Here is a 26,622-nt window from a genome sequence, read left to right as displayed (position 1 = left end):
GCGCCGTTCGCTGGCAGGTGCCGCCCCACCATCCCGCCTTCCAGCTGTCCGTCACCTCACATTTCGCTGAAGCGAGGCGAGGCGAGGCGGGCAGTGGTGGTGAGCTGTTCCAACGCTTCCTCGAATTCCCCCGCCACCTTATTAAATCGGATCAATCTCACAGCTCGGCTCAGCTCATATCCTCGCTTGTCCTTCTTGATGTAACCACAGTGGTTCTTGTTTTTGTTTTGTTTGCATTTCTACCAGGAACACCCCTCACTTCTAGGTCCGCCGCTGTTCTCGTATTCCCTACCGGGCTCTCCCTCACCGCCGCGACTTTGGTGTCACCTGGTTGCGCTGCGTCTCAACATGGCAACCATGGAATCACAAGCCCGGCCCGTTGACACGTCGTCTGCGCCTTACAATGGCCCAGGGGCTTTCCCAACGGGAGGAGCACCGCCCGCAGACAAGTATCTCCAGTCGCAGCCTGAGTACGCCCAACCGACTCGTCCGGAGGATTACCCCCGCCCGTCCCGAGAAGAGGACCCTCCGCGCAAATCCGACCAGTATTCCATCCGCCAGAACCAACCAGCGCCGCCCTACATCACATATGGTCATCCTCCCCCGATCCCAAAGGTCGCCGTCCAGCCTCCGGTGGTCGAGAAGATGGCTGGGCCGGCCGCTTACTACCCGGCTCCTCCCTCCCAAGCGGGAACCATGGCCGAGCTGCCCCGCCCTGCCGCTGCGCTCCAGCCGATCACGACCACAACCCAGGATATCCGGTCGCTGAAGACGAGCACGCAGTTCGCTATGCGAGAGTACCTCTCTCTCATGCGCAAGAGACGCCCCGACGGCTCGTCGACGATGGAGCTAGAGGATCAAATTCGGGCGCAAGGCCGCATCTTGGTTGGGGACCTGAAGACGCTGCGAAAGGAGGTTGGGGTGTTGATCAAGGAGGGCGAGAACCACCGTTGGAGGAATTGGCTCATTGGAGGAGCTGTGTAAGTACCTGGAGATATATTCACGGGTGCGCTGTGTGAGCTAACAAAAAGCAGGGCAACCTTCATCCCAGCTGTTAAGCGCGTCTTCCGTCGGCCTTCCTCATCTGAGGGCAGGTCAAGCATCCAGGCGAGCAACAACACCGAGTACGCCTTTTCTAAGAGCAAGGCTATGTTGGCGCGCATCAAAGACAGCGTTCTCGGTCGCAACAGCTTTGCCAGCATTGCCTTCTTCGTCTTCGCCGTGCTTTACATCTTCTCGAACGAGGTCTCCCTGATGGTGGCCAAGACCGTCTCGAAGCGGCTGAAGCGGCTCGGCGCCAAGATCGAGCGCGGCGATGTTGAGGTTGTTGACAGCGATATGAAGCTGCTTGAGGGGTGGAGATGGAGAGTCCTTATGTGGGGGCAGTGAGACGATTTCATGAGCCTGATGAGTGGTTGCATGTACTAGACATGATGGATGAGTAGACGACAGCGTTGCATGGCGACTGCGTGTGTTTCCTTTGTGTTTGGAAATATTTCGGAGTATCTACCAGAGTTTTGTTTCTCTTTATCTCATCTTACTTATGGACTTCAATAAGAATTAGAAAACGGAGATTGCAAAGGGCAGCAGTAGACCTCCATCCTAAGCTTGTTTGATGCGGGATTCTCTGAGAACACCGACTCTATCGGGGACCAATTTGCTTTAAGTGCATATTCCATCGTCGGTTATGCATATATGCATACAGGGACCCACATTGCACCTTCATATTCTCTAATCGCGACGAGAAACGCTCCCGTGGATTGCATCAATATCAAAGACTCTGGACGAGGAAAATCATCTTCGGATATCCGTCCATCGCATCCGACGCAAATGTCCGACGCAAATGTCACAGTTTTGACGCATGAATGGTGACATTTCTCTACTCCTTAACCGCCTTCCCATCGGCGGCTGTTCTTGTTCGCCCACCGTGCGCTTCAACGTCCGCATAGGCAGCAGGCCGTCCCCAAACTAGGTTGGCTGTTCACGCACATCCTATCGCAGATGGCCGGCGAAAAGAGGTCGCATCCTGATGCGAACGCAAATCAAGCAGAAGGCTCGTTCGATTCTCACAAATTTCGGCGCATTGGACGGCCTACTTTCGAAGCACCACGACCAATAGAGCCTGGCACCCACGCAGACGCGTATTATCGCGACTTATACACCGGCACGCACGATTACGCTGCGTTGGGCCAAAAGCACACCAAACTTGGCGCGAAGTAAGACACCTTTTGCCGCGGACATGAGAGAATACAGCTAACTTCCTCTCAGACTCAGCGGAAACACACTCGACTTTAATGACCCGCATGCCGTCATCGCACTCAACAGCGCACTGCTGAAGGAGCATTTTGGTCTCCAAGTCGATTTGCCTGCTGACCGGCTATGTCCACCTGTGAGCACAATCCTTGGCGCATTGGCAAAAATCTGACTGCTTGAAGATCGCTCAAAGACACAACTACATCCTGTGGCTCAAGGATCTACTCGACAGCACTTCCTACGAACAGCCAGATCATAGAAGAATCGTCGGTATGGACATTGGAACTGGTGCATCATGTATCTTCCCTCTCCTTGGATACACACAACGGAGATGGTCCTTCTTCGCAACAGGTACCCGTCCTCGATGACTGGTGGAAGTAATAACTGACTGGTGCAGATATCGACGATAAGAGCATCTTCTACGCAAAAGAAAACGTCAAACTCAATGATCTGCAAAATTACATTAGTGTCGTCAGACGCAGCCCCGAAGAAAAGTTGGTGAATCCTGAGGGACTCGGTGTGGATCACCTGGATTTTGTGATGACCAATCCCCCATTCTACACTTCTGAGGAAGAGGTCAAAGCATGCGAACAGTCAAAGGCTACAGCCCAGGAAAATCATTTCGCCATCGCCGCCAATGAGCAATTCACTGAAGGCGGAGAAGTCGCGTTTGTGGGCCGGATCCTGGAGGAGTCTCTCGAGTTGAGGGAGCAGGTGCAGTGGTACACCAGTATGTTTGGCAAGAAGGCCAGTCTCGACGCCACCTTGGAGAAGCTTCGAGAACATCAGATTGACAACTTTGCGGTGACTGAGTTCATCCAGGGACCGAACTCGAAGACCAAGAGATGGGCTGTTGCGTGGAGCTTTGCGGCGATGAGGCCTTGCAACAAGGCTGCGAGGGGCTTGGCAGCAGCTCAATGGAGGGCTATGCTTCCTCCAAACACTGAGACGGAGGTTGTGGAGTTTCCATTGGATAGGGGCGTTGGAGCTCTGGCAAACAATCTGCAAGAGGTGGCGAATTCTTTGGATTTGACATCATGGGAGTGGGATCGGGAGCAGCTCGTTGGTATCGGCAGAGCAAGAGAGGATGTGTGGAGCCGAGCATGGAGAAGGAAAAAGATGCGCGAAGAGAGGGAAGGGAAGAAGCCTGAGGATATCTCGACACCCGAGCAATGCGCGTTCGGTTTCGAGCTTGCCCTCGAGGTCGGGGCGGAGAGGATTAAGGTCATCTGCCGGTGGAGAGAAGGGCACTCCAAGCCCCTTTATGACAGCTTTTGCGGCTTCGTAAAGACCAAACTGTCAAAGTCCAATTGAGAAAGGATTGGTGAGAGACGGACATACAGGGAAATGGCGAATCGATCGTCATGCGCCAGGATTAGAGGCGTTACACTGAGCGCGGGCTATTCAGGCTCAAAGACATGCTACTATGCGTCTGTGTAACAAGTGCTGAGCCTTTTCACTCGTGAACTAGCTTGAAAAAGGGGTAGACAGGCATCTCGCAGCCTATTCCGGGAACGTATAACTGGGTCGTTTCAGTGAATTAACTACACGAAAGCATTTGGTTCAAATATTGTGGGAATTCTTGGATTTGTCTCTGTGGATCGGTGGCCAAACGCTGGAAAGGTGTCGTGAATCAGACACTATCTTCGATCGTTGAGAATTATAAATGGCAGTGATGGCCACCTCACCTGGATAGAGGAAACATCTCGAGTTCCAAGAAAGCATAAATACACTACACCAAACCCAAAAACATCTCCAGCAACCGCAAATCTTCCCAAAATGGCCGACAACCAACCTAGCAAACCAGAAACCGTTGTTGACGAGTGCATTCCCATGAGCCGCACCTGCCCTCACGGCGTTAGTAGAAAGCATTGTGTTTACTGCTCACCGCGTCTCAGATTGTGAGCGAGGCAAACTTCATTAAAAGCAAGAAAAATGAGTGCCAGTAGCAATATAGAGGACAAATTGCGGCAGATTCTCGAGATAGTTAAGCGGACGAGGGGGGGGAGCGTCGGACTAGTTGACCAATGTCTTCGGCTTGGAAGTAAGCTTGGAAATATCAACATAATCTTTCCTCATCATAGCGGCACGTCACGTTGACAAATGTATCTACTTTGAAGAATGTCAACCAAACAAGCAAAGGGAAACAATCAACAAGCCAAGCTAAATGATCTGGTTTAAAAGAATAACACAAACAGTCCTAACATCCATCAAACCAAACCCAAATGCCTCAAAGCAGTCCACATCCTTCGCGCATTATTTCCCATGCCATTGCCCGCCAGCTGCGGTCCAATCGTCGCCCTCAACAGATGCTGATCCCGCGCATCCATCATGTCCCACAGCTCTCTCAACACATCCATCTCCGACCGCGTCTCCCGGAAGATCCTCGCATACCCGACAAACAACAACTGCGCAGCCCCAGGCGGCATAAACGCCTCAACCCGCGGCATAAACTCCAACAGAAACTCCCCAATCGACCGCGCAAACATGTCCGAACACCCCAGCGCGCGGTCCTGGTCCAGCACGCAGCACAGCAGGAAAAGGTGCCAGTACACCTCCTGCACGACCTGCACCCTGTTCCTCTCGTTCGCGAGCAGGAACCGCGGCCGCGAGAAGAGGTCGACGTCCGGCGGGCCGCCGTACTGCTGGTGCGTGCGGCACATCATCTCAATGTACCGGAACACGAAACCCGCCGCGCGGCTGAGCCCGTCGCGGAAGCGCAGCGGGTTGAAGTCCGGCGCCTCGAAGCCCGGGTTGTAGCCGCGCAGGAATTCGGGGACCGCGAAGTCGCCGCCGAGGCCGGGGACGAAGTTGCGTGTGCGCGGGAGGTGCTCGTGCATGAGGTCGCGGTCGACGAGGATGCGGCTGCCGTCGGGAAGGACAACGGTTACGCGGTTGCGGAGGCGGCCGTCCGGGCGGAGGGGGTTGTTGGTGTTGTTGCCGTAGGGGTGGAGGTTGAAGAGGGAGGCAAAGTCGAAGGGCCGCGGGGCGAAACGTGTTTGGGCGAAGCGGGGGTAGGTGTTGAAGGTGTTGATGTTGACGCGGTTGCCGCTGTGGACGTTGTTGTAGGCTGGGCCTGCGGCGGGAGGGGCCCAGGGGAAGTCTGGGGGGTTGGGGTTGTAGGTCCATGGGCGGAACATGTTGAAAAGTCGTTAATGTTTTTGGTAGAGGGAATGGGAGGTTGTAGCAAGTTGTGATGTCGAAGAGAAGGCTTCAACTTTGTACGGTTTCTGACGACGGTGTTTGGTGACACGTGTATCACCAACCAAGACGGCACATGAGGCAGCATGTGTTTGCTGAACTAGACACAAGTGACTACCCGAGCTCACCGCTTGTTTTTGATTGGATCTCCTTGACTCTTTCTTGCGGTGAAATAGAGCATTGAGATCGGTGAGCGGGAAACCTTGGAGGCTGAGGCTGGGCTCAGGCCAACGAGCCTTATTCCAGGTCGTAGAAAGATTGGCTTAGACACGTGTGTTTGGGACTAGGGTCTGGCTGTCTCGTGGGAGCGTTTGAAGAGATATGTCATGGTCGACGATCTCTCTAACAGAGAAATGAATTTGACCAGTTCCACTAACAGACACCTCGATGAAATGCATTTTCCAAAGAAGGAATGCCTTGGCTACATCAGCACTGTACTTTGAAGAAATGTGATCACTACATGCCTACCTTTTGAAGGCCACGAACCAACAGTTGTTTGAGGGCTTGGCTAAGACCGACGGACCCTATAATGAAAGGGATGAGCTGCCCGATGGTCCTAAGTGTATTGACCCCTTGAATATTGTTCCACGCCAAAGTGAACTCGATGGAGGCGATGAAGAATGCGATTGCAATGACAGCAAAAACATTAGATATAACGGGGGAAAATATCCCAAACAAGCTAGATGAGTTAGCGACATAGCCTCATATTGCTCCCAGAGATCTGCGTAGCAAGACAGAGTATGGATACCTTGAGCGTTCCGAGCTGTCTGAGCCTTGCGTACTGTCTATTACGCTAGTCCAAATCTTCTCTCTTGACTCGGGACGGCTAAGGAGCGAGACGATAATGCCCATTATAGCACTAGACCTTGTTTCTAGGTCGCTGAAAAGGCGCAGTTCGAACAACAAAATGTGCCCTAAGATGATTTCACAGAGAATTATTAAAGTGGTGACAAAATTGAATGGCGAAATGTCGAAGAAGAAATTTCTCCTCAATAGTTTTAACCGCCTTTCCAAAACAGGTTCATGCTTGGCTTTTATCTGCCCGATCCGGACTTTGAAGTTTGGCCACAAGTAGAACGCTGCGTGTCTGAAAGCACAAGACGTGATGAAAAACACCATAAAACAGGTGCAGCAAACAAGCCACACACCGATTGGCGCCACTGCGAAGACTGAGATGATTGAAATCGCTTTTGAGAACTGAGTTACATCAGCGAATGATTTCTTGCCGAAGAGACATACGGAAAGGACTCCACAGGGCTCATCTTCAAGGTCCGTTGAGGCGATGGCAAACCAAAAGTAGACATTGAAGCCCACAATAGCGTGAACAATTAATGTTCTCCACAGAACGCCTGACCAACTCAGATGTCTGCTCTTTAACCCTTCAACAAAATCTATAGGAAGGATGTTGCCTGCAAAGTCCAGGTCTAGGTCGACAGGTCGTGTGGTGTTTATAAGAATAGCTTCTTGTAACTGTAGCGTTTCCTCCTTGGAGAGGAGTTTGAAACCTCGTCTCAAGTCTAAAGCTGCTAGGTAGAAAGGATGAAGACCAAGCATGATGGTTAATTCCCAATCCCTACCTCGCTGGAACCTGACTGTGAATGGAATTAAAGGATGCCATATCGCACTTCTGTAGTCCTCTGCACATGGATGATTGTGACGGTCAACGAGCTCTTGAAGTTGAGATGCAGTCCAAAGGCAGTCCGATCGCTTCTTCAAGGCCACGCTCGCGTCAATTCGCTGACGGTTATGACTGGTAACATATTTGAGTAGGTTCAATGCTGATCCTCTCTTCTGAAGCGTATTTCGCAAGCCGAATGTTGGCAGAACTGTAACGATAAATCCGAAAGCAAACTGTAGCATGATGTACAATTCAATGATTTGTATAGACTCGTCATGTTTGGCGACAATGATACCGATTATAACGGCCAGGACAAAGATGGCGTTGACCTTATGAACCTCTTCGGCGCGTTCCGGCTCGATAAGCATTTGAAGCCACGAAGACACCCACTGGCAATAAATTCCGATGCGTATTCCCAGGCCATACAGGTCTGGGTTTCCTTCCAGAGGAGGGCAGGTCGATCGATCCGCCATTCTTATGCGAGAATGGATGTTTGCAAACGATTCGTCGAACAAATTAAAGCTCTGTTCCAATTTGTAATACGACAATTGAATCAGGGATATGACTTCGTACGCACAACGAGCTGGCAGAGTGATGTCTGGTTGAACACAAGAAACATGTGTTGAACACAATGCTTGAAGAATCTTGACCACGAGAAGAACGTGTCTTGGACTGAAAATCCAGCAGGAATAAGGCTGCAATTATATACCCAACCCCGCACCTCAGCTGACGCTGAATCGTCTATGATCCAATGAGAAAAAATCCTTTCGTTTGATAGAAGATAATGGAGCGAGATTTGGCGACCTATCAAACGAGTTGGGGGGCCCAAGGATTCCAACAGTTGTGTTACACACCTACATTACGACCCTTTCACAGCAACTTGGCATTGGGGTTTATTTGTGAACATCGCCCTCTTATTCGCTATTTGAGATTTGGAATGCTTCCCGAGTGCAATGAAATATTTTCCGTGCGTCGTTTCAGCGGGAGCAGATTCTCGAGCATACATCAGATTGAAGGAGTTCTGGTCCACGGCGTCCTTGTCTTCCATTTTGTGCCGGTCGCCAAACCCCTCAACAACGACCATCTAACACAGCATAATGTGATGGTGCTGTACAGGTAAGGTAGACGAGCAAAATAGAATACTTGTCAGTCACATGATTCAGTGAGCTCTGTCACGCCTGGGAAGTAAAGGAACGCCCATATGCTCATTTGGGGGAGGCAGTACTTAGTAAGCCTGCAAATTTGTATCTACATGGCGTGGCTGGGTTTGAAGTTGAATTATACATGGAAGAAGAAAGTGTTCAGTGGACCTCCTTGTCCTGAATGTCCATATTGACATTTCATCGTTCCCCTGTGAGTTAGCCTCGACTTGGGAGGATTTACTCCTGCTTGGTCTCCTCGCGCATGCCGCGGGTGATGCGGCTCATGGGGAGGGAAAGCTCGCGGGTGACGAGAGTGGTGCCGGGCATGGGGTAGGACTTGGCGTTCTGGTAGAGGGAGAACCTTTCACTTGATGTTAGACTTTTGTTTTTCGCAAAACCCCTTCTGGGAATACTTACTTCGGGGAGAGACCGGCAGTGTTGGAGTCGTAGACACCAGGGAACTTGGCAGTGGCGGTGGGGACCTTGGTGCCTGATCCAGTGACCTTCATCTGACCGCAGTTGAAGTAGAACTCCGTGCCGGAGGGCTTGTGCAGAGCAAGGTGCTCGGGGCGGACGAGGTAGTCGCCGGCAGCGAGGTCCTCGGGAACGGTCAGTTCAAAGTCTCTAGTGCAGCAGCGAGGAAGAAATACGCACCTTGGGAACGGTGAAGGTGATGATGTTCTTGTTGTAGACACCCCACTCATCGGCGGCTCCAGTCAGGGGGAACTTGGTCGGGCCGGATTCGTAGACTTTGAACCAGTCGCCGGAGCCATCGTAGCTGGAGAGATCGCCAGAGGCCTTGCTCATCCAGATCTGCAGGGGACCAGGGTGCTGGATCTTGGCGCCGTAGTTCATCTGGAAACCGACCTCAGAGCCAGCGGCGACGGTGGCGGTCTTGGCGGCGGCCTTGGCATCGGTGTTGCAGCGGAAGGTGTTGCTGGTCATGATGCTTTTGGACTGGGGCTGGTAGCCCTGGGTGCTGGAGCGCATGTAGTCGGCGGAGGCGACGCCGTTGACGACCATCTTCTCGAAGAAGTAGTGGGCGGAGGCTGAGTCGGCCATGAGGGCGGCGACGGCGACGACGGTGGCGAGAGAGAACTTCATTTTGGTGTTTGTTGGGTGAGGTTGGTGGTCAACGAATCTGGATCGGTTGCAGGGAGAACTTGGACGACTTGGTCAAAAGAACGAATGGCTCGGCTGGCGAGGATCGAATGGCAGTGATTGAATGAAGGAAAGTGAGATGAAGAACCGGATGAGGACGGAAAGGAATGAGAGCAATGGAACTGAGTTGAAGGCTGTCATATATACTTGAATGTTTCCAGCCTTACCCGCGACTCTCGCGTCTTTCGGTCAAGTCCATCCACCTGCTGGACTTTCCCGAAGGAGCAATTTAGATCAGTCTTCGGCTAAAACTGGACGACTGCGAATCGCCCTGAGCAGCGAAGAGCATTTCGTCCGATAGCCGCCCTGCCGTCATCTGAATACAGGTAGATCGCCGCTAGCCGCCGGTCGGATAGGACCACCCATGCATGGACACGGAGAGTTCTCGGACGATCAAAGATCAATATATTTGTTTCCGTCTGGAGTTCTTCTGCCGTATGCTTAAAACACGATGCGTGGGATCTAATCCTCATTCATTCCGCAGGCCCCAATCATGTAGTATCGGGTATGCGTGCCTTTTGTCATTGGCTATGGCTAGATCCTATCTATTGTTCATATGGGCATAGTTCGGACGATTCAAGTGGAGCTCCGATGATCTCGGGTTCCAAGACAGCGGAACGCCAACCGCAAGCTCGGCCTCCCTGCCTGGCGGCCACATTGGAGGCGGGAAGAGCCTGACACGAAGTTACGGTAACGAGCTGAGGACTCTACCTTGCATGATAAGTGGCTATAGGATACTATTGCTGAGACTCAAGTGAGATTTTGCCGTCATCTTTTGTTAGTTTGCATAGCGTTTCCATCAACCTGCCATCTCGACTGACTGGCCGTCACTGTTCGACACGATCTCTCGATGATCGTCTAGATTTTCTGGACATAGTCAGAATCGCCACTCTTCCTCCTGACTGAGGATCAGGTAGATCATAGTCCATATCTGCAATAAAGGAAGATTCCGGCGGCGGTGAACTCGGTTCCCGGTAGTTGCCCGTCGGCAAGGCATGGCGTGGTGGTAGTCGCACGCGGGCGTGCTTCCCGATTTTGCGGTAGGGATCAAGTCGCGTGCTTGCGACCACACATTTTACATACATGGAAATGTTGCGTGAACAATGGGGTAGCTTCTCGATTCGTTATGCCAGCACGCTTGGCGCTGCCGCCGGGGGCCATGGAGCGAGGCCATCGCGTTCTCGGATTCATCAAGCGGCGACCCAAAAGGCACAGACAGGCGCGCACCCCTGGGACAGGAGGTTTCAGTGGGTTCGGCAATGCGACGCCAGCACACGAGAGCATGCCGACCTGGGCTAATGTTGGTTCCATCCTTTCTGCCGTCTGGCTATCCGTACTGCCCAGGGTGCCAGGAAAGGGACAGGCAGTGGGGTTGAGGCTCCTTCGAGATGCAATATAGGCCATCCTGGAATAAACCCAAGCGTCGTCCAAAAGGGAGAATTTGCGGACTCAGATAGCCCTTTTATGCCTGCAATTAAGTCACCACAAAACTATTAATGTACGTGTACGGCCGCGGAGACGTTTCGGTATCTCGGTTCTTGTATTGACCTAGATTTGACGGCGCAGCCCATCAATCCCAACCCCCCAATCCCGAGTAAAAGACCCATAATAAGTCTTGATCAATTTGGAGTACATTCAGGAAATGTTTCCCGAGAATTCCAGCCTCCGCTGTCTACGAGTTACAGAACACGGTGCGTCAACTCTACAGATTCATGTTCGCCGGCGCAGACCCTCTGAGCGATCGTCACGAAATTACTCTTCACGTCTTTTCTCTCGGCTGAGATTTGCCGATGCTGAAAGCATTGAGAGAGCGCGAGACGTTTAATATGGGTTATGCCAAGTTATGGCTTCGCTTGAAAATTGGCTTTTCAACATCATAACGGGCCTGATTCAGTGTAAGCTGCGTGTTCATGAAGTCCTCTAAGAAACTTCACGATCTCTATCTGAGCCGCTGATCATCTAAAATTATCAGATGATTTATTGTTTCATTCAGTGTTGTATCAGTAAAGTGACGTCAGACCCTGCTCACCTCTGAGTACTGGAGATCTTTGGAACTAGTGAACACTGATAGAATTACTTCTCCCAACTGGATGGTATGTATGCTGCCAGGAAAAGCCGAAAGTTGTGTACGTATATCATACAGTGCTTGGAAAAGATAGAGAATCCCTACTTCCCTTGTGATCGACCACTTTATGTGTGGTCGCCGTCGTCTTCATGGTCTTTGTGTTCATCCTGGTCGTCGTCTCTAATCAATGTGATTAGCTATCGCCCTTGATCGAAGTTAATCTTGCAATCAATTGGCGGCACAAGAAAGCTAGACGCTCCAACAAAGAAAACTCCGGCGACCTTGATAAGTATTGCGTCACGTGGGCTGGCTCATGGAACGGAACCCGGAGTCTCCACCTGACCGGACGCGGATATGGCGTGGACTTCGGTCGGGTGGATCCCCGTCCGGCTATCTCACACCTGGGCACCGCAAGGTACTGTCTTCGAGGTGAAAGTCTGACTTGTCGCTGACGATGGCGCGAAAGCATACTTGATTGTATGACTACAATTCACAAGAAGCGGCCATTAATGAGTTGACAACGAAGGAACCAATCGTTCATCCCAAATTTGGCTGCATTGAAGCAACAGGAATCAGTTTCTCATGCTGAGATAAGCGGGGACAGATTCAGTCACTGTAGCCGGGCAAATCTTGAGTCACAATCAACAGAAAGGCAATCGTCAACTTGCGAAAAATCGAGACCAGATGAGGGGTAGACCGGGGACGAGTGCATGATTGCGAGTCCCAAGCAGTGTTGGTGACGCAAATTGTCCAAAGCGACGCCGTCGAGAAATGCGCTGCCGCGTAAAACGTGCTGGCGATGAGCCAATCAGAATGCCAAATTGAATGAGTCAACCGGCCAAACCTCCGCCTAAAACGTGCCACAACCACCACAAACAGGATTGATTCTAGGTGCCTGGGGTCTGAACTGCATGCAAGGTACGATAAGAGCTGTATCGATAACGGCGAGGGCGGTGTTGGACGCCTTGGCGTGACAAGCTGAGCTTCCGTTGCTTGTTACCATCAACGGTAGAGCCACTAGTGAAAGCGATGGCTTTTGGCTTGAGCGGAAATCAATTGGTCTTCTGCAGGCTTTCAGTAAGGCACCCAGCATGGCATTTGTGGGTGAGGTAAACCGCGGCAACAGCCACCAAGCCAAGAGCTGTCGGGCGGTTTGTTCAGGGGTGATGGAGGCAAGATGCAGCGAAGGATCGCTTGGACCTGGTGACGAGAAATCCTTCATACACCCATCAATGGTTGAAGTATAAAGCAGGCCCCTCGCCGCTGAATTGTCCGGTTTCTCAATCAACCCTCTTGTTCCACCCCGGACACAACTCTGCATTGTCACTCTCGGCCCATTTCGAACATCACAGCCATGGACATCGAGAAGAAGGAGTATCATGTCCGCGATCTCCCCACGCGGACCGTCACCCTCTTTCCCACCAAAGCTCAAGTCGTCCGCGACCTCAAACAACTTGCCCTCAAGGTAAATCCTTCCATCCACTTACTATTGAGCATGCCCTAATGCCAGCCCAGCCCGGCACGAACGAAGTAACCATCATCGGCCTCACCCCAACCGTCGACGAGTCCACCATCAAAGTCGAAGGCACCGGCTCCGCAATCATATCCGACATTGCGATCGAGCTTCTGCCTAACCGCGACATCTTTGAAGAGGCCTACCCCGAGATAGACTCAGACCTCAGCGACGACGATGAGGACGATGTCGATACAGACAAATATGAGATCCCTGACTCCTCGGCTCTCCAAGCCGCGCGCGCCAAAGTGGTAAAACTAGAAGACGAAGAAAGCCAGGCCAGAGAAATCCTCGACAGCTCCGCCAAACGCCTCGCGATCCTCGACGCCCACTGCAAAGTCCTCGACGAGAAGAAGAACGTCGACGTCGTCCAGCTCATGACCGCCTACCGCGCCGAGCGCGAGAAGGTCTTCCAGGATCGCATGGCCGGCACCATCCGCCAGCGCGAGAACAGTGCCCGGCTTAAGGCGGCCCGCGAAGAACTCAGCCGGCTGCTAAGGCAGAAGCAGAAGGAGGAGAAGCCACTGAAGCGACAACAAACTCTCGCCCTCAAGAAGCAGACTCGGGACAATGTGAAGAAGTGGCGAAAGGCAGAAGAACGCAGGAAGGAGAAGGAGCGCATCCGCCAAGAGAGAGAGCGCTTCTGGCCGAAGGTGTGCTACGCCGTCCGCGTTACCCTCGAAGCGCACGCCTTCACGCCCATGTCCTCCCGCCGCACCTCCGTCTCCAGCGAGACCGCTCAGCCCTTCAACCCGGCAGCCGAAACGGAGACAGAAGCCGACCTCACCTGCGACCTGTCAATCTCCTACATCACGGCCGCGGCGTCGTGGTCGCCCAGCTACGACCTCCAGCTCTCGACGACAAACAACACCGCCACGCTGTGCTACGACGCCAGCATCACCAACGAGACCTCCGAGACGTGGAGCGGCTGCAAGGTTGTGCTGTCCACCTCACAAACGGCCTTCTCCGGGCTTGAGCAGGAGATCCCCGAGCTGAAGCAGTGGAACATTAAGCTCGCGCCGAAGATCGGCGGCGGCGGCGCGGGAGGGAGGAATATCCTCAACAGCCGCGAGGAGAGGGCGCAGCGCGAGGCGTGGCGGAAGACGCAGGAGACGACTACACAGAGCCACGTCAAGCGCGAGGAGCTGTTTGGCGTGGAGGCTGTTGCGTATGCTGCCTTTGAGTGTATCCCGGAGGAGAAGGAAGAGTCGGACGATGACATGGGCTTCGGGCTGTTTGACGATTTGCCAGCTCCGCAGGGTGCGCAATTCGACAACATTGAGATGGCAGTCGCAAATAGCTGCGCCCGAAAGGGTCGCCAATCCGTCGGCTCGATGGTCGGCTCTGCGATTAAGAACGCCGCCCGTCGCAAGGAATCTCACGATCCCATCCAGGAGTACAGCGCCTCTCCACAGGACCTGATGGACGCCGCGCTGGACTTTGAGGAGTCTACGATCGAGGAGACCGGCCTGACGACAACGTACGACCTCCCCGGCACCAAGACCCTGCCCCCACGCCCAACAGCCTCGAAGCAGCGCGTCGCGAGACTAAATTTCTCCGGCGTCGTATTCAACCACACCGTCGTGCCAAAGTACAAGCCCGTGGCGTTCCTCAAGGCGAAGCTGCGCAACAGCAGCAGACTATCCCTCTTGAAGGGCGACGCGGGGCTGACGCTGGACGGCACGTTCATGGGCCGGACGACGCTGCCGCGATGCAGCGCGGGCGACAGCTTCACGCTGGGTCTGGGAGTCGACCCGGCCATCATGGTCAGCTACCCCGTCGCGAACGTCCGGCGGGCTACGACAGGGTTCCTCTCTAAGGAGAACAGCTCCGTGTACAGCCGCAGCATCACAGTCGCGAATACGCGCGCCGCGGCGGGCAAGCCTGTGTCCCTGCTTGTGCTGGACCAAGTCCCTGTGTCGGAGGACGAGAAGCTGAAGGTGGACATCCTCGACCCGAAGGGCATGCTTGTTGAGGGCGCGGGTGTGGCGAGTGGGTTGCCTGGCCGTGGGGAGAAGGAGGACATCAAATGGGGCAAGGCGACTTCGACGTTGAAGAAGGGCGGGCAGGTCGAGTGGGAGGTCAGCTTGAATGCAGGCAAGGCTGTGAAGCTTAGCCTGGAGTATGTCGTCGCCATGCCGTCGGGAGATTCTGCTGTGGAGTGTTAGGGGTGCGAGGGCGGCCGGGAAGAGGATCTGCCTCGGCCGCTTCTGCTCCGAGCGTGTAGCCTAATGTAGTGATGCCGGCGGTTTGGCCGATATGCCCGGGACTTTGGTAATGCAGGAAGCATTTCTTTTTAAGGATATCTTAACGACTATCTTTTACCATGTCTTTGATTGCCTGTGTTCTGATAACCTTTTGAACAGTATCTCTTTGACAAAGACGCGGGCATTGTTCAATACATTTCCTTTGAAACCTTGGAGCGATGAACTCCATTCTCAACTATTCGACGTGAACCCTTTGATTATGTAGCAAAAGCAAAACGAATCCGACCCTGATATCATTGAACAACCCAAACTCCCTCATTTTGAAACTCATGGCATCTCTGATCTCTCATTTATGGCCGGCATCTCATGGATGACCCTCGGATCATCAGGCAGCTCCGCATGATAATGGCCTTGCGGATAGTACGGTGAATTTGGCGTTCTTGGAGTGCCGCTTGGACTTGGAACCACGGTACTCATGCTCATGTCAGACACTGGTCGTTGAATACCCATGCCGTCGGACACAGTAGAGGGCGTGTTTGGCTGCACAAGATTGCGTTTCTCGTCGGGCGGCGCAAGCTCGGCAGCACCGCCCCCAGGGGGTACATAAGGAGCAGCTGGAGCGGCAGCGGCGGCAGCATCCTGTCGTTGCTTGGCCCGGCGGCGACGCCACATGAAGAAGAAGCCGGCCAGAACAGCGACGACCCCCAAAGTCGACCCAACTGCAATACCCGCGATAGCCCCTCCGCTCAAAGCTGCGGCTGCCTCTGGCTCAGCTGTCGGAGTGGACGTGGACGTACTCGTTGCCGTAGACCCCATATCGGGCGCCGTCTGTGTACGCGTGACAGAAGTCTGTCCGGCGCCGCTGCTCTGTGGGCTCGGGTACGTAGGCTTCGGCTTGCCTGACGTGTTGACGGTCATGGGCACGCCGCCGGTAGAGTTGAGCGTCTCCCGGGCGTACATCGCGAGCACCCTCGAGCCGAGGTCGGTGCAGAAGCCGAGTGGCGGCAGGTTTTGGATGGTATCTGGCCAGACGGTCTGGGTGACTTGGGGCTTGTTCGACTCCACGGGGCAGAAGTCGCCGCAGGTGTCGGGGTGGTTGCAAGCCCAGAACTTCTCGAAGCCTTCGTTGTGGGTGTCGTTGCACCTCACGAGGCCGACCCATGGCGACTTTCCTGTGGGGATGGTTGGCATGATTGAAGCTCCCAAGACGTCAGTGGAACTTACCCGGATCAAGGCCGCCCTTTGGAGGGCAGTTGTTGTGCTCGTATGTCGGATCATTGCAGCCATACTGATAAGTTACGCCTGTGGTGTTGTCCCAGCAGGCCTGAGAGATGCAGTTGTCACCGGCGAAGCAGCACCAACTGGAGGCATAGTCCTTAGCCTGAGACATCGAGCCATCATCGTTCTCTGTGAGGCAGGGCACGAGCGAGGGATGTGCGGGAGAGTCCTTGGCGTAGTAGCACTGGTTCCAGTCTTTCACTGGACTCTGCGCTACGACGAGCAGCGCCGAGGCGAGCAGAACGAGGGGGAGCATCGTGAAGCTCGATCGTGGGCGCGGTGTGGTGGGTATCGTGTGGAGCAGAAAGGACCGTGTTGAGAAACACGTGGAGGCGAGAAATTTGCGGACCCTGTCGCCTTCAGGAAACGAAATTGACCATCCGTCGGGGCCGGCGTGGTGGTGTTTCCTGGGGAAAAAACAAACTAGCGACCGTTGGCGATGAAGGAAGAACAACAGTCGAGACGAGAGTTGTTGGTGAATGGGTCGAGGTCCAAGTCGAGGCGGTCGCGGCCGATTCGAAGCAGAAAGGGAAGGAAAGAAGGAAGGCATGGCACCTGCCCTTGGGAATGGATCCAGCGGCAGATCATTTCGTTTTCCCTGCAACAATTTTCCAATAAAAGTCCCCCTGCCTCTCCCCTCTCACTCACTCACTTCTCGTTCTCAGCCCGTCAGCCCATCTGTCAACCTTTGCTTTTTCTCCGTCATGTTCCACGACCAACAGCACGGCAGCACCAACAAGCTGAACTACAGCCAAGCGTGTAAGCACAAGCAAACATTTCACAGCCCCCAACGGCCAAGCCGTAGCCTGCTCCCGAAGTGGCACATGGGCTAGCCAACCAACATGCTGCAACAACAGGATCTGCGGAGAATTGCACACGAGCTGTGTTCCCCGTCTGTGCCGGGGTTTTCTGATAGGCCCGCTGCCGGGGTCGAACCCCGACGCTTACAACGCGGGTGCAGACATGAGAGACACGGAGAGTGATGCCAGATTGGACGAAAACCAACTCGAGTTCAGCAGGGGTGGCGTAATTGAGCGGCCGCCTCAAGGGCTACGACTGCCTATTTGATCAACATAAAGTAAGCCGCCATCATGCATCCGTTGACCTCTCATCACGAAATATTGGGTCAAATGGCTGGCCTCTCGGGGCCCTTTTTTCTTGGAACACATTATCTCGTCAGGGCGTATACAAGCCACGTTCATTTAGTGCTCGATTATTACTGCCCACAGAGGCGAGGAGCGCAAGTCAAAAGACGGCATCCTCGGCATACGAGATTGAGAGCTGCCTATGTCACTATACATCTGGTGACGTCTGTACATGAGTACGGATAGTTCAAGGTATCTCTCAAAGCCTGGGAAGGTTGGTTGGACCGGCCGCATAACTCTGACCAGAATCTTGGGTCTGGCGGGTCAGCCCCATTGACGCGACCACATGGTCTTCCATCACTGGATAATTCTTGTCCTGACTCAAGATCTGCAGTTTCTATCACCCCCAAAAAGATAGCAATCGTAACCCGGGCCCTTGGTGGAAGGAGCACTCCAGCAGGGCCGTTTGCGACCAACATGATGAAAGGAGTCGTACTTCCCAGGAGCGGTAGCCAACGTCCATCGCGCCTCTCTTCACCTCGTGACAGTATCAAAGCAGCTGAAGTCTCTAAGCACGGCCACAACTAACGGATAGTGAGAGGGCTGTTAGACACGCGAAGAACATCGTGAACATACCGAGTGAGGAGGGTGGAAATATTGAGTCTTTGCCGTCGTAACCTGGCGGAGCCTGCTAAAAAGATCGCGCCTGCCGTCTCTACTCCCCTTCCCACGTTGGCACTACTTTCGCGTCACCGCGCGTCAACGCGGATAGACGTCTGCGTGAGTTGTATAAAATATTTCTTCTTGCCAACGAGCTCAACCGTCTCGGGCATCTTTGACTTACTACGGCTTTAGAGCCATCAGGAGTGTATGAACAAACATTTGGCTTGGCTTACCGTCCAGAGCGCTATGAGTAGCGTTAATGCGGTTCGAGTTCTACACAGCCGCAAGACATGAGGCTGATCTATGGATGATCCTGAACTCATTCGGGCCGGCTAGATTTGGGAAACCATCTGCAGAAATGGCTTGGATGTCACGAAGGCCAAGGTTGGTGGTCAAGGTAGCTGTCAGGCCAAAACGGCCGTGGGCTAAGTATACTTTCGACGGAGACGCCGCCGCCCTCTTGTCATTGGTCTTGAACTTTGAACGGTGTCAATGTTTCGGATCCCTCCGCCGACATCTTAACTGGTATTGGTCGGTATTATTTCAGTGCCTGCAGGCAGAAAAGCAAGAAAGGATTCACCCTTTAGCTTCTGGTCTTGCGGACTGTTCTATTGAGACTTTCGGCCGTGGTCGCTTCATGTACCTTCGTTTGGCGCCTTCTCACGAGTCGCATCTCTCGCAGCCTCTAATGCCGGGCCCCTTTTACTGCAGATACATGTCATATTCCGTCTTTTGATTTGACTGCAGTCCTACAATTAACGGAGGTCACCTATTCTAAGCATCGGTGGCAATACCGTAGTAATCTAGTTAGGGGTGTTTTCAGTAACATTTTTGATGGCTCTGAACACGTCACCTCCCATCAAGAGACCATCTGACCATGCCCAACCTTAAGCCTTTCAGTCCTCTCCCGTAGGAAAGGTGGCGATGCTGTTAGAGCCATCAAAATCGACGATGAAGAGCAGACTTCGCAGTCCTCTCAGTTTCCTTTGGCATTGGATCAACAACGCAAGGCAGAAGGCGGACATGCGCAGACTGATTCGTCCCTATATAAAGCCATTATAAAACCAATGGCACCGTCAGCCAACACAACCTCTTGGGTTAAGACGTCATCCAATCCATATGCCACTTAGAAGACTCGTTCCAGTTAAACCGGTTAACACTATTAAAAATATGATATTCCGGCTGCTTGGTAACACGCGTAAGGTCAGACATAGATCTATAAGTGCTACTGAATACTACATCCGGGTAGTATTATCGGCTGTTCTATTGAGGCTCTCTGTCACAGAGAGCGAGGTGGTTAGATCAGTGATAAGGAAATCGTAGCTTAAGTACCGTACTCTAGAACAAAACTCGGCAAAACACTGTGTTGGAATCCATATCGAGGTGCTGTGGGACGAATTCAGAAAAGAGCGCCTGAGGTCAGTTGGGTTGCGACTTCCCGTTGCTGCTTCTCTCAATCGCGTCGCGGCTTCGGCTATTTACCCACCACCTCCTACATCAGTCTCAACTCTTACTTTCTTCCACTACCAAAACCTCCTGTACCGTGAAAGTTCTTTCACCTCCAAACTCCCCCCAAGCCAGGGTATCTCCCACTTCTCAGCTTTCTCCTTCCTCCTTCATCGGCTTCACCTCCAACCCACTGGCGACCTTCTTCCATTTCCAATCCTCTGCCACCTCAAACTCCTCCCCTCCCCAATTTCTCTCACCTCCCACCTTCTTCGACTGTCAACTCCTTCCGCCTCCAAACTTCCAACTTTCCCTCGCAATCAAAATTCGATCCTCCCCAGTCCCTTCCCGTTTCATTTTGGGACAGCCTCGGGCCCTCAAAAATGGAGTCCTTGCCAGTGGAGACGATCGTGGAGATCATGCGACAGAGCGACGGTATCGGCGATCTTCTCGCACTTGCTTCTACGTGCAGACGCCTTCACACGACTTTCGACAAGTTCTCTGCTAGCATTCTCCAGAATCTCGAGGCTCCTGACATGCCAGACTTTGATGACGCTCTTGCAGTGGTAAGACACCACAACCATCTTTCTCCTATTGCAAAGAACCAGTCTAACAAAGTTCTTTCAAACAGATCAGAGCAACCGCTATCGTCAAAGACTCCTACGCCAAGGGAGTGCTGCCACCGAAGCCCTTTCCCTTTGACCAGCTCGCGCACGGAAAGTCACCCGCGACACTGATTGAGTACCAAAAGGTCGCCAACCTCATCGAGTTTCTCAAGTTGATTGAGGCTGAGTTCGCTCACCTCTGGCGGAAGTACCTTCCATATATCAAAGATGACCTCGATGACCTCCGGCACTCTTGGGAAGGCGCGTTCAACGATAGCATGCTCAAAGCCCTACTCATGAACGCTGTCCTGGCAGGGGAGATGGCGGAGCCTTTTTGGAAGGCAGGCCAAAAACTGAGCGATCCTTCTGGCACTGGTGCCAAGATCCTGCAGTCGATTGAGGACCCCAAGAGCCGTCATCTGGGAGGTGATTGGCAGCGCGACGAGTCTGGTATGACCTGGGTCACTCGTGACCACTACACGAAAGTCAAGGATTGGCTCAACGACAAAGACATTCAGTATCTCGAGACGTACACCGCGTACAGAAATGACAGGTACACGGATCTCAACAAGGATCTCAGCAACACGACCTTCGGCAAATTGGCAAAGCACTTCAGGCTCGGCAGCGACTCGGCCGACTCTTTTCTCCCTCGAATCTTTCAGACGACTTTGAGGGATTTGCAAGACTATGCCTTTTTTGAGCACCCAGTCGATCAAGAGAATCTTCCGTACTTCCAATCAAGATTCAAAAGCGATTCTCCGATCAAGCAGATGGTCGTTGCGATTCTCCACCTTGGTCCACTGCTGCCAAAAAAGCTCACGCGCCTCAGTCCCGAAGCCCATGCCAGAAGAAGAACCATCGACTTTGTCCCATTCGGATGCTTCAACGTCCACACTTACGCATTTAATGGCGTTGAGGGAAACTATTGGCAGCCTGAGTTCATCTGGGGACAGGTTGGTGGGATTAGTCTGTTGGAGGCTCACAAGCCCCACGGTGTTGACTCTGGAGGAAAGTTCGCGGACCTTACCGACATTCTGAGTTTCCATCGGGGAGATTTGGATTACATATTTGAGGAGAATGATGAAAAGTACAACTGCGGGTACGATCGTCGTTGTCAAGCCGAGGCCGACTGGGACACCCGATGGAACAGGATCAGGTGTGATGGAGACATGGATTGGTAGGGTGTGGAACACGGTCACCGGAAAATAGCTGAAACACAGGATGGCATACAAGATTATCGATAGCTTCAACACGTGTTGATCTGCAGGACATGCATATCACGATGCGTCACGGATCGTCCAGGTGACATTCAATCTTCAATTCTATTTCGAATGAGACGATCGAGGTAGCGACTGACAATTCCATGTTTTCCAAACCCACCGACCCAACACCTTGCAAGTAATAACATCGACGCTACAGAAAATTACCCATCAAATCTATCTCTACCGTCTACCTTTTTACATCGGTGGCTCAACCTTCATTGCCGGTGACTTCCGTGATTCGCATCGTCTGGGCCTCCGGCAAGGCCTGGGGAATAAGTTGTTTCGCAAACGGAGGTGGATCTTCTTGAAGTGCTCCCTCTGCGAAACCGTTAGTTCACCGTCCTTCGATTTGCTTAGCAGACTTGCTCACCATATTGTCTTTGCGACTAAATATTCGGCCGCAGTCAGGGTGCGGGCACTTGATCGTAGGCTGGTGCGAGCCCATATGACGTTGGTAGTCTTTCCTCGTTGAAAACCCAACGCCGGCTTTGGCGCAAGGCTTCTCCGTGCAGAAGAAGCACTTATCGTGGCCTCGGTAGTGCTTCCTCAAGTCGCACGCGCGGATGAATACTCTCGTGGACCGACACCCCTGGAACTTGCATCGCCAACTTCCATTCGCGTCGAGATATCCCATGTGGCGCAGGTCTTCTGGTTCCCAAGTCTCCTCCTCGCGCTCTTCGGCCGGGCTCGATGAACCCTCACTCGTACTCCATACGTCCCAGCTGGGCGGTTGGCCGGCCACAATGTTGGCTGGCGTTGGAGATGTGATCAACCGTGTGTTAGAGTTGGAGGCCTGGACCAGATGGCTGGGCCCGTACTGCGGTATGGCACCGGAGGTCGTATCCAAGTACGGCAAGGGCTGGTAGAGGCATACAGGATCTGGATGCAACGTGGATTGAAACCATTCTCCGTTGAACGGAGGCGCTGGCCCGAGGCTGAATGGGTAGGGCGCCGGTCGCGCCTCGACTTGTGGGAAATATTGGCCTCCGTTGAAGGAGCTTCGCTCAGTCTCAAAAGATCGTTCCATCTTGTTGACAGAATTCTCTGAGCATGCGAATCAATGGCAAAAACAAGCTTGAAAGAAGGAAAGAGATCAGCAGAGGTTGTCCTGTTTGTGGAACGGGGGAATAGCAAAATGTGGCAGAATGCTCCGAGTTAAAGACGAAACCAACCCGTAGAAAACCATAGATTTCGAACCCGTCGATATATATCTGGGCATGATAAACTCTATTCTCGTTACCTGGGCCAATAGCGAAGCGGCGGTATAGCAGTTTGGGGTGCCGTTTCACCAGTACGTACTCACTGTTGTTGGCCGTCATTCCACAGCTTCGAGAACTTGGCTTCACCCCGCCTGGGCCCTTTCATCGCCGAATGAACGGGCTATGTGGCGGTTGGTAATCGGCAGCCGCTGGTGTCGGCAGTCCATTCAGCTGAGAGTCGCCTTGCGAGCAGGTCGCGATCTTCCGCCGGGGCTCCCGGTCCGGGAACCCCACTGTGAAGATTACGCTGGGATCCCCGGCGCCCTGGTTTGACGTGATGCGCATGCAACGCTGCCGTTGGAGTATGCCAGTGTCAGGGGCTGGGCGGAGTGCTGGCATCATAATCCCTGCTTCAATGCCCGCCTTTGGTGTTGTTGGGAGCTATTCGGCGAGAGCGTGAATGGTGCGTAGAACTGCTCGGTAACCAAAAACCGCCCACCGCAATGGGTTTGCGCGAATTCTGATCGTCTTGTGGTCGAGTTGAAAATCCCGCTGTCGCATTCAATCTATCAGGCATCCGTTTTCGAACAGTATGCTTATTTTATCAAGTGTAAGCGTTGTCCGTGCCCGCCGACGGCGATCATGCCGCGACTCAACAATCAACTGTTCCAAGTCCCGCACCTGATATCCTTATTAAAGAATTAATTGCAATATAAACTCAAAGATATTCGACCGAATTTTCAGCCGGCCTCACCCGCGGCAGTTTGGGTGTCCCTCTTTGCGTCTGCTGCGTCTAGGTCGACAATGAGAATCCTACACGCTCGAATACATGAGACTCAACTTACATAGACGTGTAAAAGCGTTGTCTCCTGCATGTTTTGATAATGCACCTACAACTTGAGATGCAAATCATTCTTGAGAGTCCTGGCAATACACCTTCGTTTCTGTGATCGGTTATACTGAGCCTTGAGGGGCTTAAGCGTTCATGGATCCTTGCGGATGTATGATTGAATATTCGAGGTCGTAGATCAAAGGTGGGGCTACTGCTACTGTTCATGATGGCAAAAATCCCCGACAAAGGCAGACGAGTTTTTCAGTTGCCTATGATTCAATCCAAGAGGGTCAACCAATCCCGGCTTATTCCTAGCGAGAGTTGGGAGCGTCAAATTGTTTTCATCCATTCCCTGATGGAAATCCCTCCCTCTTTTTGATTCATCTTACCCGTTAGAACCTTGTCAGATCTCCAAATGCAGCTTGCTGACTTGAGTTTCTCCTATCTTTGCAGACTGAAGACGAAACAGTACGTGAACAACATAGCTGATGGAACCCCAAAAAAGACTCAATTTAAGAGTTTGCCCACTACCGCACAGTTTGGGAAGGGGGCTCGCGATAAGTGTGGCACGGCGCTGCCGTGGTTGGTAAGAGATCTCGGCAGTTGTGGTCCTCGTCCCATATCCGGCAACGACGGCCTCACGAATCCGGGTCCCGGGGGGCCTATGGGTCCGGGCGTCCCCTCAGAAAGTAATAACGGCCTTCTCCGTCAATACTACGCGACCGGTTGGCAATGCGACTGGCTCCTGGAGTCCTGAAAGCTGTCAAACCCCTCCCATTGATTGACTGGGGTCCCTGTCGAAATCGGGTAGCCAAAGTTTCGAGTCGTCTAGCGCGTGGCGAGATTCGCCAAACTCGTGATCTTAGTATATAAACCTGGGCAGTTATTTCCCATCGATTTCCGTTCAGAGAAAAATGCCGCGCACTCAGTCCTGAATTAGGTATCACTCGTGTCAGTCAAAAAGCTCTGGTCACTGAGCGTGAGCGTGGCCCGGCTGGTGGATGTTTTGGAAACTCCCGGCAACTGTGGTCGACGCGTACGTACTTGAACGAAACACATCAAAGAAATATGGACGCACAAGTGGGAAGTAGAATGGAAAACAATATTTTTCAAATGGCCTTTTGTGTCAATGTTTCCGGAATAAAGATATCAATGCCGTTGATGGAATCAAGTTCAATCGTGTCGACACTCGTTGACAACGGGAGGTACGGTTCGTACGAGGCTTCCACGAAAGACACTGTGGCATGGCAACTTCACAGAAAGGTGTCGCAATATTTTGACACCATGCTCATTGGTTAAGCTCAGACGCTAGGTGGGAAGGTTTTAACCAATTCAGACAACTCATGCGATACAAGTCACGGCAGTTCTCAAATAATCAAGTCTGCCTTCAGCTGGGTTTACTTCTGCATATTACACTTCTGCCATCTGCCTTGACAGCCAAGATTCCAATTCATCGGCATCTCTATCATCGTACATCCAACATACGTGGTGTGTGACTTCGTCGTATGTTGAGTATATAGACGTCTATCACGAGCTCAGATTAGGTACCCTGAACAATTCGATGCCAAGGAATGGAATGCGCATATCATGCAAATAAAAAACATCCACGTTGAATCTCGTCATGTTGCAAGCTTTGATAAAAGAGAGTTACATGAAACAGGACAGCATTCCTGAGTTTAGTAAAATAATAACCAGGGTGAAAGAAGAAAGCCGAAGCCTCTCTTGGTCATCATCTCGATATGGCCAAGTGCCCAATGTGATGATCTTTGACAGATACAGGTAAGAAAAAGTGTGCGTGGAGAGCAGGAAATGCCAGAAGAATTGCATGGGGGCAATACGCAATCTTATTCTACCTCCATATATCACTGTCCATAGACACCAAGATGCAATACACCATCCTGAATCGGTGACAGCTGTCAGGATCGCATCCGCATTCATGATACACTCATCGAAGTTTCAAGACAAGCATTTACCTAGTATGGTACTCCAAACAAAAATACAATTGTGTATGGTGAGGTACCTAGGGGGAATATGAGGCCTTGTTGCTAAACCTCAAACAAGACCAGATTTATAGGACGACGCATCCAAAGAAGGCCGGGTTTCTCCTGTAGTAATTCTCGCAGGCTCGTTCAAGTGAGGAGAGGAAAACAAAGAACGCAGCTACTTCCTAAACAAAAGGAAGCCTTGCTTCAAGAAACATCGTCACCTTGACTCGGTTTCCTTATCGATCAGGCGCGATGAACGACCAAGTACCAGCTTAATATGTCTTCCCATGGCAGACACATGCTCGCCATATCACCTGAAAGAAATGCCACGTCTCCGTCAACAACCGTGCAATCTTTGATGCATAAGCTGGCCTGAGTCTCTCCCTCCCCGACGTCTTTCCAGGCTAGCAACGTCTTCAGGATCCTGTGACCTGTCGAAATCAGCTGCCATGGTGCATACCTTGCAGTGCTGAAAACGAACCCGAGGACGCTTAGATGCACTAATGTACCACTCTTCTTGGATGAAGTACCTTTGGTGAGCCCCTTTGATTTGTAAGGCTGGTGTCAATAGTCAACCACATATCAGTGCCAATCATCCTGGCGCAATATGGGATGGCGGTAAAGACTTGACCATCCATACATACTGCAGCGGCTTGTGCAAGCCCTCGGACGGCCCATTTTCTGATAAAATATGTCATGAAGATCTTATACCTATCAATTTTGTCTCTATCTTTTGAAAGCAGGACAACCTGCCCCTTAGGATCGAACAAGATCCAATCAACTTCATACCTCAGCCTTATTAGAGCGTAACCTAACCTGTATATTCGTGGCTAAGGACCCCCCGGGCATTCGTTTCTACTCATGCTCTAATGACGTATTATGAAAATCAAGCAGAAGAAGCTAGCACACATGTTATTCTACACGTCCTCGCTAATATTGGAGATTGAGCTCTTCATAGTTACTACTGGAATGGGGTTTAGTGGGCCTACTGGATTTTTTAGTGTTTTTAGTATTTAGAGGTCAGATTACTAGCCCCCTTTAAGAGGTGAGAAGTTAGCTTAGATATTATTATTAATCCTTATAGATTAGAAGTAGAATTTATTTATT

At 52.3% G+C, this 26,622-nt stretch overlaps 7 protein-coding genes across 7 annotated transcripts; 3 read left to right on the top strand and 4 right to left on the bottom strand.

Annotated features, from left to right (window-relative positions):
- Positions 1 to 348: 348 nt before the first annotated feature.
- GCG54_00014199 (U6 small nuclear RNA (adenine-(43)-N(6))-methyltransferase) lies at positions 349 to 3,567 on the top strand (the record flags this gene model as incomplete). The annotated part of the gene is made up of 6 exons (XM_045414039.1): positions 349 to 980; positions 1,035 to 1,385; positions 1,950 to 2,216; positions 2,269 to 2,389; positions 2,436 to 2,604; positions 2,651 to 3,567. 6 exons carry the CDS (start codon positions 349 to 351, stop codon positions 3,565 to 3,567), a joined length of 2,457 nt encoding a protein of 818 aa, XP_045259560.1.
- Positions 3,568 to 4,463: 896 nt separating this feature from the next.
- GCG54_00014198 (uncharacterized protein) lies at positions 4,464 to 5,393 on the bottom strand (the record flags this gene model as incomplete). The annotated part of the gene is made up of 1 exon (XM_045414038.1): positions 4,464 to 5,393. One exon carries the CDS (start codon positions 5,391 to 5,393, stop codon positions 4,464 to 4,466), a length of 930 nt encoding a protein of 309 aa, XP_045259559.1.
- A 3,058-nt stretch (positions 5,394 to 8,451) lies between these two features.
- Positions 8,452 to 9,318, bottom strand: GCG54_00014197 (putative endo-beta-1 4-glucanase D; the record flags this gene model as incomplete). The annotated part of the gene is made up of 3 exons (XM_045414037.1): positions 8,452 to 8,575; positions 8,632 to 8,813; positions 8,869 to 9,318. 3 exons carry the CDS (start codon positions 9,316 to 9,318, stop codon positions 8,452 to 8,454), a joined length of 756 nt encoding a protein of 251 aa, XP_045259558.1.
- A 3,476-nt stretch (positions 9,319 to 12,794) lies between these two features.
- Positions 12,795 to 15,121, top strand: GCG54_00014196 (uncharacterized protein; the record flags this gene model as incomplete). Its single annotated transcript, XM_045414036.1, has 2 exons — positions 12,795 to 12,905; positions 12,956 to 15,121. The coding sequence occupies 2 exons, from the start codon at positions 12,795 to 12,797 to the stop codon at positions 15,119 to 15,121; spliced, it is 2,277 nt and encodes a 758-aa protein (XP_045259557.1).
- Positions 15,122 to 15,487: 366 nt separating this feature from the next.
- Positions 15,488 to 16,694, bottom strand: GCG54_00014195 (uncharacterized protein; the record flags this gene model as incomplete). Its single annotated transcript, XM_045414035.1, has 2 exons — positions 15,488 to 16,332; positions 16,385 to 16,694. The coding sequence occupies 2 exons, from the start codon at positions 16,692 to 16,694 to the stop codon at positions 15,488 to 15,490; spliced, it is 1,155 nt and encodes a 384-aa protein (XP_045259556.1).
- Positions 16,695 to 20,015: 3,321 nt separating this feature from the next.
- Positions 20,016 to 21,418, top strand: GCG54_00014194 (uncharacterized protein; the record flags this gene model as incomplete). Its single annotated transcript, XM_045414034.1, has 2 exons — positions 20,016 to 20,198; positions 20,264 to 21,418. 2 exons carry the CDS (start codon positions 20,016 to 20,018, stop codon positions 21,416 to 21,418), a joined length of 1,338 nt encoding a protein of 445 aa, XP_045259555.1.
- A 276-nt stretch (positions 21,419 to 21,694) lies between these two features.
- GCG54_00014193 (uncharacterized protein) lies at positions 21,695 to 22,526 on the bottom strand (the record flags this gene model as incomplete). Its single annotated transcript, XM_045414033.1, has 2 exons — positions 21,695 to 21,817; positions 21,870 to 22,526. 2 exons carry the CDS (start codon positions 22,524 to 22,526, stop codon positions 21,695 to 21,697), a joined length of 780 nt encoding a protein of 259 aa, XP_045259554.1.
- Positions 22,527 to 26,622: the final 4,096 nt, after the last annotated feature.

Source organism: Colletotrichum gloeosporioides (assembly GCF_011800055.1).
Source record: "Colletotrichum gloeosporioides strain Lc1 chromosome Unknown consensus_75, whole genome shotgun sequence".
Lineage (NCBI taxonomy): Eukaryota > Fungi > Ascomycota > Sordariomycetes > Glomerellales > Glomerellaceae > Colletotrichum > Colletotrichum gloeosporioides.
The sequence above is the reverse complement of the archived record's forward strand: the minus strand, read 5'-3'. Positions and strand labels throughout refer to the sequence as shown.